Here is a 10,456-nt window from a genome sequence, read left to right as displayed (position 1 = left end):
AGGAGGATCACCCTCTGCAAGTCTAAGGCCAGCCTGACCTACATAGTCAGTTCAAGGACAGTCTCAACTACATAGCAAGACCTTGTCTCAAAAAAATAAAAGCAATTTTCCACATCATTAATATTATTTGAAAACATGATTTGTAATGTATCCTACATAATATTCTCATGGCTATATCTTAATTAACTCTGTATTTAGGGGGTTTATGTTGATTAAAACTTTTACAAATTATCATCTTGCACACAGCCCTCTGTACACTTCTCCAGTTATGTTCTTAGTATGAGTGTTTATACTTGCAAAGACCAGGATAAGAGCATAGAACTTCTTTATAGTCATCTCCCCCAAACAGCCCCAGTGTCTAGAACAAAGATATCTTGCCCTAGTCATACCACTGTATGACAGAGCGTGTCATACTGCAGGTGCCCTGTGCATACTTGAGGATTGAACAGTTGGAGAGAAAAAGAATTTCACTGAATTACATTCTCTTCCCTTCCTCCTGTGGAAGAATGAAACTTCCGTCTCTTGTAGGCATCTACCATGCTTTCTCAGATGACAAGAAGAAGGTTTTCTTCTAAGAGAACACTTGCCGAGGAGGTGCAGGTTTCCTAAGAGCAGGTGCTGTTGCTGCTCACACACGCCCTGAAGGGGCCCCGCCCCGCCCTTATAAAAGCCAGGGTGCGGTGGGGCAGCTGCAGCTGGCACTCTGAAGCACCACCAGCAAGGCACTGGCACAAGCGATGGCAAATGACGTGCAAGTCCTGCTGTCTCCACTCAAAGGGGGGCATCCTCCTGCAGGTAGGCTCCCACTGCCCTCGGTCCTGTAGGCAGCTGCAGCTGCTGGCCCTGCTCTATAAGAGCACCCCAACAGAGTGAGGTTCTCGTCCACCCTAGCCCTCCTCAACTTCCTGCAGCCTGATTTCTTCCTCTGTCTTTGATCCTCCTTAACTTGTGCATAAGCCACTGGCTTGTCAAGCAGGCTCCTACTGGGTTCCACAAGCTCAGAAGCCCTTCTGCCCTGGAAGTTGCCCCTTCCCTCCCTAGCTGCAGGTTAGTTGTGACACAACATTCTCTTCTAGACGTTCCTGCTCCGTACTCAGTCTCCCCCAAATGCCTGTACTTTGGGCATTCATTTTGTTCCTCATCTCTCTCTCCCTCCTTAGGCTTAGGATTTGGGCAGTATCATCAGGAACATAGCATGCCTGCCAACACTGAGAAACACTTTTCAATAAGGACACAGGATGGGTGGAGGGCTGACTGGAACAAGTGGCTATCGTGATATTTTTCCAAGCCTCCACAGTTGTCTCTGTTTTAACATGTTCTTTATATCAAGTCTCTGGAATAAAGAAATTAATTTTATTGTTCTAAATCATAAGTTCATGCAGATTTGTTGGGATGAGCCAGCCTATTTTTAGTCAGTTTTATGTTCTTGCAACTGTCTTCCTTCTCTTTTCCTTAAGAAAGACCTCAAAAGCTTGACCACTATGTACTTGCCTTTCTCCAAGTATAAAATTGAGTTATTGGTGTGTAACTGTTTGGCACTTCTACGCCAGATTATTTCAGATATCTCGGCTGCAGAGAAGGATGGTGAATGAGGGCAGGTGTAGCCTTCCCGAAGGCTCATCCTGACACAACTCCAGGGTCCTGGTGGGCAGCCCAGCTAACAAGAGGATTGGTAGTAACTCTGGGTTTCCAGTTTCAGACGCCATGCCTCGCCTCCTCAGAAGATTGCAGATAGTTTACACATGTAACTGAATTTAGCAGTAGTTGACATTACATTTAAAGGTAATGATGCTAATTAATTGTCGGGAGCTGTGTATGCAAATTATTGAAAGTGAAACTCATTATATAAGATAAAAGAGAAAAAAGACCTTGTTCTCTTCCTGCCACTTCTACCCCATCCTTCATAAAATGGTTAAGCTACAGCCCGATGTGCTAAACTACATTTATGCACAAAGAACACCAAGCTAGACTTAACCAAATGAAACCACCAGGAATTGTCTGTCCCCATCACTAATGATTGCTAATTACTCTGTGTACATAGCATACCACGACTCCATCAATCATGTCACAATGCCTCTGGCATGACAATTAATTATTACAAACTGTGACACTACAGATAAGAGGTTTTGGATAATTAGAATGGAGATGAAGGCAGACTTTTGCCTCCCCCTGAGCTCAAGAGAACAAAGAAGCCTCATCCTTCAGCTGGTCTCACGACATGTTTGAGGTCTGTGCAGTTTGCGATGGATAGTGCAAAGTTTTATTTATGGAAAAAAATAATTAGGTGCAAACATTCAATTAAAACTTCACCTGATTTTAGTAGGAAAAGTACAGATCCCTGAAAGTGGGAGGCCAATGCGAGAGGATGGGCAAGTCTGACGTAATTTTTCAGACAGGCCAGCTTGCAACTGTGATTTCACACCACATCTCTGAGCCTCAGTTTTCACATCCTGGAAGGGAGGTTGAGAAATGCCACTAATCTAGTAAGGCACCATCAGTGTGATTAGTGAAACACTGCAGTCAGCAGAAATCATCCCCCTAATTCCAAGATGCCCTGATGTTGGACCTGCAGTAAGCACAACCGCAGTCATCAGAACAGAAAGAAATTGCAGTGGAAAAGGGACTTCATGCCCACCCCATCGTAGTTAAAAATGAAGCCGCTCAGAAGTGAGGCAGCTGTCAGGTAACCCTCTGCTAAGTGTGGAGTTTTAGCAGGCTTTCTTTCATGTGTATGAATATAATACGTTATACCTCTGTTAGCCCTGGATATGCATTTGTGCTGTGAAACTAGACAATATTAAATATGAGGTGACCTGGCCCCCAGGATGCACAGCTTTAATTTTTCTGCTTTTTGATTTGTCCCACTCTTAGTTTTAGAAGAACCCCACTATGTGAACAGTGGTACCAAAATCATGCACGTAGAGAAGGGATCCATGGTGCCCAACCACGATGAATAGAAAGCACCGCCAGTGCTCGTGAACTTTTCTATATTCCCTGCACTTTTTCATTTGGCTTAAGCCAGCTCAATCAGATCCAGCAGAAGGGACATCGCTGAATACCTAGAGAAGTTTTCGGTTTTATTAAAGAAAGAGGGAAATTTGGAGGGAATGAAATGAACGCACAACCCAAGAATGACCACAGCTGCATAAGAAGCAATGTTACTAAAAGCAAAACAAAACAAAAGCCTTTTTCAGTTCCATCTGCTCAACTTGTAGGGCAGAGCTGTGGGTTTAGAACAGCGAGGCTGCAAGACCCTCTGCCCCACACCCTGTGGCTATGACCTGCTTGATGACTGCAGGAGCAGCGCCACTGCTCAGAGCTGACAGGACAGCTGGACAGCACCGAGACTTCTTGGCCTGGCAGTGGTCTTGATCCTAATCTACACTTAGGATGATGTTTCACAGAGCAATAAACTGAAACTCAGCAAGGTTGAGGAAATTGCCCAAAGCCACACAGCCAGGAGGTGGAGCTGGGACTGGAAAAGAAAGCTGGCTTCATGCCCAAACCCTCTTGCTCTAAAGCCCTCTCTCTCTCTTTGTTCCACAACCTTTCTTCTTCTCTTTTTTTTAATGAAGATTTTGAGGCCTTGATTGGCAAGCAAATTTTTGCATATAAATCAACTGTGAATGCAAAGTAAGCACTTTAAACAAGTCTAACTCTCAATTAAAGTGTTCAAATGGAAGTTCTCAGTCGTGAGGCAGAGTGTGCACAAACTCTGTGCCTTCCCACTTTTCCACACACATTCTGCTCAGATTAGTGAAGGAAAAGGCCAAGTGTTTCTTGCAGGCTTGTTTTTATCCTAAATGCTCTCTACCAAAACTTGCACAAAATGTCTGAAACACCATAACTGGATGAAAAGCTATCAGAGAGAATTCAAACTACAAGAACTGTTTTGGATAAGTTAAAAGCCACAAAATCTACAAGAGTTTAAGTCTTACACAGAGAGAGGAAAACAAAGCTTCAATTTCCCCACATAAACTTACATTTTCTAACAAAGCAATCCAAACAGCATCTTCCTTACATTTCTGGCTCAGGTTCATGTTTTCATTTTACTTATTGGAAGGATCTAAAGCCTCACCTTAAGTATCTGTGCTCAGATTTGTACTTAAGAGCAGATTTTACTTTGCTCAGTTGGTCTTTCCACAACAGTTCAAAAGTCAGTATAATCCCAGAGTGGAGTTATGGAAATGATTAGAAATTCACATGGGTTGATGTGGATGCAGTGAGACCTTAGACAGATCCCTTGAATCAGACTTATCTGGTATAAAGCAAAATGGGCCAGAACATAACTTTATTGGGTTGTAAATGTTAGTCTGTCTATGGTGCTTCTCAGGAGACAAGTGTCACTAGCATTCCCAGCAGAGCTTTAAATCTGACCCTCTTACAAGCTGGCTCCATCTGGTTCAATCACCTCATGTGGTGAAAGCCTTCATCTATATCTCAGTGCAATCATCTATGGATGGGGATACTGCTTTCTGCTTCTTTCTACCTTACATGGGTGACATTCAATGAGAGTGAGATTACTTCCTAGAACAAGATTTGGTGTTAGAGCTGTGTTCTGTGTTCTAGAAATCCAAGATGTGGTTTCCTTATTCTTTCTAATGCCTCAGTTAGCACCCATACCCCTGTAACAGAAAGGACTCAAAGACTGCTGAATGGAAGGAACAATCTTTTTAATACATCCTCAAACCTCTCTGTTTTATTGTTCTGGAAAACAAAGAATTCACCTGACCATGATGGCAAATGCTTGTGATTCTAGCACTCTGTAGACAGCTGTCTAAGGCAGCAGGACCAAAAAATTCAAACCCAGCCTGGGCAACTTAGCAATCTAGTAAAACCTTGTCTCAAAATGTAATAAAAGTTTAAAAGGGTTGGGGGATGTAGCTCAGTGAGAAGGCCTCAGACATCCCTAATACCACAAAGAAAGAGGGAGGGGGAAAAGAAAGACCTCTCATATTTGTGTGAGGTCATTTTATGTCTTTTGGAATTTATTTCTCTATTAGAAAAGTAAACCTATGCCCTATAGGTTAGGATCATAGATTAGGACCAAGACTGCTGCCAGGCCAAGAAGTTTCTGTGCTGCCCAGGTGTCTGGTCAGCTTTGAGCCAACAGCAGCTGCTCCTGCAGCCTACACCTTCTCATCAGTTCCTAACCAGGAAACTGCTCTTGTCCCACTCACAGTCCTTTGGATTTTCAAAGATGTTACCCCAGGTCTCTGAAGACTTTGCTCCTTCAGGCGTGACCTCACCAGATGCTCGTGGCCTCACTTGGCTCCCTGCTTGGTGGCCCCTCTCCTCTGGGGACTCAAATTATCAGTATTCCCCCAAATGTGAGTTCTCAATGAACTAAGCTTCCCGAGGTCATCCCATTTTTAACTTGCTTGTTTTAACCATAACAGTTTTGCTTCTATAGTTGGTAATAAAAGTCAGTCCAAGCAGAAGAAAATGCATAGAAATAACAGCACCTGTGAAACAGAAGAAACTATCAAAAGGAAATTACAGCACACATATTTGAAAATCACTGTCATCGGAAGAATGGAAAGTACTGTTGGGAGATATATTGTAGACCCAAGCCCACATCTCTTACCTCATTCTTTCGTGGGGGAGGTACCCGGGATTTAACTCAGGACCTTGAGCTTGCTAGGCAAGCACTCATTCTACTGAACTATCTCCGCAGCCCTCTTACTGCATTCTTCTTGGCAAAATAGACAGGTAGTACAAAGAGACACCACCCCTCTGACAGAGCCACACCTGCCTCAGACATCCTTCTGAAGAAGTCTGTCCCTTGCCTCCTCTTGCCTGTATCCCAGCTCTGTTCAGAAGATGTTTCCACATAAGATGATTTCTGGGCCAAGGATACAGCTCAGCGGCACAAGCACTACCAGACCAATGCAAGGTCCTGAGTTTGGTTCCTGATACCAAAAACAAACAAACAAAACACATAATATGGTTTCTGTCAACCATGATTTTGTATACATAAACACCATAATTTAAAATACATCATTATGAGATTAGTACTGTCTTTCCTAAAATGTATCTAACATTACAAAATTCTGCTGAGAGGTTTGTATAATCAACTTAAAATGGTAATTTAAATGACCAACTGGAGTTTATTCAATGAATGTAAGAAATTGCTCCATAGGAAAATACACATTTTTTTATATATATATATATATATATATATATTTTTTTTTTTTTTCCTTTGTTTTGTTTTTAACATTTATTGTGTGTGTGTGGCCAGCTCAGCCCACCAGGGGGCGCGGCTGGCTGGCATGTGGTGCTGGGGGATCGAACCGTGGTCCCTGTGCTTTGCCAAGCTTGTTCCAAGTAGGTGCTTTAGACCACTGAGCCATCTCTCCAGCCCCAATACACATTAATATAAATGACTATATTAAGAGAAGAGAAAATCTCACGGGATCATAGCCAAGAATGCTGAAAGGCATTGATAAAATTTAATACCTATTCCTAAATTTGAGGCCCAACAAAAAATAGTAGGATATTTTAACATGAAAAAATATGACAATATATTAACATACATATTGAAAGAAATCTATCAATGCATATACTATGTATAATGAGGAAACACTAAAAACAACTCCATAAAAATTTAAAAGGTGGGCCCATGGAGATAGCTCAGTGGCCTGGCAAGTACAAGGACCCAAGTTCGACCTCTGGTACTGCATGCTGAGCCAGCCCCAGAACCCCAGGTGTACCATGCCAGCCACCGAAACTGGGCATGGTGGTGCACACCTGTAATCTCAGCACTGGCGCAGTTGAGACAGGAGGATCACTATGAGTTCAAGCTGTGTAGTGAGATCCTATACCAAACAAATAAATTTAAAAAAGATTTTTTTAATGTAAAAGGCAGGGGCTGGGGATGTGGCTCAGTAGTAGAGTTCTTGCCTTGCGTGTACAAGGCCCTGGGTCCAATCTCAGTACCACAAACACCATAAAAATATAAATAAGGCAAATTGGCATGGTTTGAACTATATACCTATAACCTAAGTGCTTCTGGAGGCTGATGCAGGAGGGGCTGAAGTTTGAGACCCACTGGGCAACTTAGCAAGACACTGTCTCAAATTGAAAAATAAAGAATAATAATAAAGGCTGTGGAAAATAGCTCAGCGGTAGATTTCCCTCAGAGTCAATCTTCCTCCCCAGTATGGAGGAAAAATTTAGAAGGCAAAGTTGTCCACCGTCACTATTATTTAACATTATTCTAAAGGAGGCAGAATTATTCTTCATAAATATCATTTTTTTAAAAACCTACAGGATCGAAGAAAATCTATCAAAAATTATAATGAGAAATGGAACTCAATAGCTCTTGAGCATATAATCAATAACATTAAAACAACAATCAGACCAGGCGTGGTGTCTTCAAAAACATCTGTTAGAGTAAGTATGAAAGAATAGCCCCTATTTACAATATTAGCAACAAAAATAAAATGCACAGAAAATGAACTCAGAGGCCTGGTGATATTCAGAGGCAAGCACTTGCCTGGCAAGCATGAGGTCCTGAGTTCAATTTCTTATGCCAAAAAATAATAATTATTTCGAAAGCAAACTAAGAACACATATATAAAATTTATATGAATAGGTTAATGAGAACCCAGGAAAAGGTGTGAACAATGGATAAAGACAGTGTGTTTTTGAACACCAGGAACATGATGATATGAATTTCTCTTAAAAAAAAAAAAAATGGGGCTGGTGAGATGGCTCAGTGGTCTAAAGCACCTACTTAGAACAAACTTAGCAAAGCACAGGGACCGCAGTTCAATCCCCCAGCATCACATGCCAGCCCTGCCCCCTGATGGGCTGAGCTGGCCACACACACACACACACACACACACACACACACACACACAAATAAAAGAAAAATTAAAAAGAAAAAGAAAAACCCTTTAAATGTAAAGCATTAACCATTAACAACATTTCAGTAAGAAGTCAGGTGCAGTGGTACACACTCATAATTCCTGCTGCTCAGGGCACTGAAGGAGGAGGGTTTCAAGTTCAAGGCCAGCCTGGACAACTTAACAAGATATTGTCTCAAAATTTAAAACAGGGGCAGGAGGTAAGGGACAAATCTCAGTGACAGAGCAGCCCTGGGTTCAATCTCCTGCAGTAAAAGCCCACAAATAAGTGTGTGTATGACATGCCTCAACAAGGCTTTCTTAGGGACTTGACAAACTGCTTCTGAAGTTCTCATAGAAAAGTAAGTAAGCATAGCTTGCAGAGTTCTACAAAGGAAAGGAAGCAAGGAAGAAATCACAGACAATGAAGTGAGACTGTAAGGGGCGCAACCCCTGCAGTGGGCAGTTGAGCAAGATTTAACAAAATTCCGAAAGCATATGCTCTTCAGAGCTAGTACGAAAACTTCTAGGAATTTACTCCATGAATACACTAGTACTGCTGCAAGTTGTGAGTCGGAAATATATTCATTTCAGTGTTACTTGTGTTATAATGAATTAGAAATACATGAAATGTCCAATTAGCAAACTAAGTAAATACAGAATGCTCATACAGTGGAAGTCTACTGGAGATAAAGGCACAGATATAGATATATTACTTTCTTTAAAATATTTGGTTATATGAAAAAAGGAACAAAATGCAGAACATGTATCTTAAGCTCTTGCTTTTACAATATAGCTCCTAGAATAGCTGTGAAGACAGGAAATGTAACAGCAGTACAGTATCTGGAGAGAGGACCTGAGAAGGTAAAATTCTGAGGAGGAGAATGAAGACCTCTACGCATTTTGAGTTGTGTGCTTTCTGCTTGTATTATATAACTAAAAAATAAATTAATACTTTCTACAGAATGATGATAAAGTCAATTCATACGGGCATTGAGAAATAAAATCGGTTTTATTCTCTCCTCTATTGAAACTAGTTTCAGAAAATTGCCCATGTGGTATTTCCGTAAAAAAGAATTAACAGGTTCAAACAAATCAATGTTCATTGTTATTTCTCTTTTGAGCTTGTCAGATTTTAGACGTGCAAATTTCCTGGAAACAGCCAAAGTATTTGCTTTGATTCCCAAGCTGAAATGGATTGTTCCTTTTCAAAAGTTGATTTCACCTGACATTATTAAGCACTTGAATTGCTTTTAGGTCATCTGTAGCCTAATTAACACTAATTGATCTCTTGAATGGCAGGATTATTAATGCAGTTTAATTACTCAGTAGGCCCTCGGAGTGGTGCCAAGGTGGAAATTTACAGCCCCCGTGGCAGGTGGGGACCAGGGGACTTTGAAGCACCTCTGTTGGATGAAATGCCCGTTATCACTGCATGCCCTGGCATTTGGCTCATCTCTCAGATTCCGGTTTTCGAAAGCTTTGGTTGGAGAGGGAAAAAAACGCAAGCCACGCTTTCATCTTGTGGGAAAACAGAGGGTCACATTGTAATTGTTGGTTGCTATCCTGAAGAATGTAATTGGTTTAATAACAAGAAAAAAAATGTTTTCAGTAAAACGCCCGAGGGAGTATGTTGTTATTCTCCTGCCCAAATCTAAGGTTGACCTCTTGCTTTTTTCAACCTCTGTTCCACCTGTCTGAGCATAAACAAGTAGACCTCAGCCCTGCCTCTGCCCCCACCTGCTTGCCACCGGGAGAAAAAGAGGTTTTTATTGTGTTATTTTAATTAGCTAAAAGTTTAGATCTTTAAAAAATAAGTCCGAAAGTTCTTTTCAAGTCTAAATTCATACTTCGAACAACAAAGCTGTTCTAATTTCCATGTTGATGCCTATTTGTTTTAGTAAAAGCCGGAGGAATGCGAATTTCCAAAAAACAAGAAATCGGCATCTTGGAGAAACACGCCAAGAAAACAGGATTAGAGAAAGCAAGGTAGGTGTGGCTTCCTTTCTCCTTCGTGGCCCCGAGGAATTTGAAAGACTCTGCCTCCTGAATTATTCAGGACAAATGAAGGGCCCTGTGCATGGGCAGCCACATGTGGTGGGGTCTGGGCATGACCTGGTGGGCCCCGTGGGGCCGGGCATGACACCCCAGGCCCTGCCTCCGCCTCTCTGCGCCCAGCCCCCTGCCACCTCCTCCCTCGGGGGCACGGGCCTCGGCAGCGGACTTGCTGCTCACCCCCTTCCTCATTTTCAGACCACCTTGTAAGACAGGGCGCCTTGACTGACCCTGTTCTCATAACTTGCTTTCTGCTGAAGCAACTCTCCTGAATTAAAAATAAACGTCCCTTTTGTTTTGGATTCATCACTCGATAATTTAAGAAATAATAGCCACTATATTTGGCGCAGCAGGAGGACATTGAGATACCCAAGCTAGTTTCTCCCTGCCCTTTCCGCCCTGACCTTGACTCTGCGCTGTTCCCAGAGCCAAGCACAGCACTGTGGGCTGGATCTCATGCAAAATGGCTCAACCGCTTGAAGCCTCGGTAGGGAAAACAGGCGCAAGGGTGACAGAAATAACTGGCGCTGCACGGCGGTACACAGACTGTA

At 42.2% G+C, this 10,456-nt stretch overlaps 1 protein-coding gene across 1 annotated transcript in view; it reads left to right on the top strand.

Annotated features, from left to right (window-relative positions):
* Positions 1–707: 707 nt before the first annotated feature.
* The window catches only part of Dapl1 (death associated protein like 1), an 18,651-nt gene continuing 8,902 nt past the window's right edge, over positions 708–10,456 (top strand). Inside the window, exons 1-2 of the mRNA XM_004629898.2 lie at positions 708–795; positions 9,752–9,839. Of these exons, the coding sequence (XP_004629955.1) occupies positions 738–795; positions 9,752–9,839 (146 nt within the window). The 5' untranslated portion in view covers positions 708–737. The remainder of the gene's footprint in view (positions 796–9,751; positions 9,840–10,456) is intronic.

Source organism: Octodon degus, unplaced genomic scaffold, assembly GCF_000260255.1.
Source record: "Octodon degus isolate 3935 unplaced genomic scaffold, OctDeg1.0 scaffold00032, whole genome shotgun sequence".
NCBI classification, from domain to species: Eukaryota; Metazoa; Chordata; class Mammalia; order Rodentia; family Octodontidae; genus Octodon; species Octodon degus.
The sequence above is the reverse complement of the archived record's forward strand: the minus strand, read 5'-3'. Positions and strand labels throughout refer to the sequence as shown.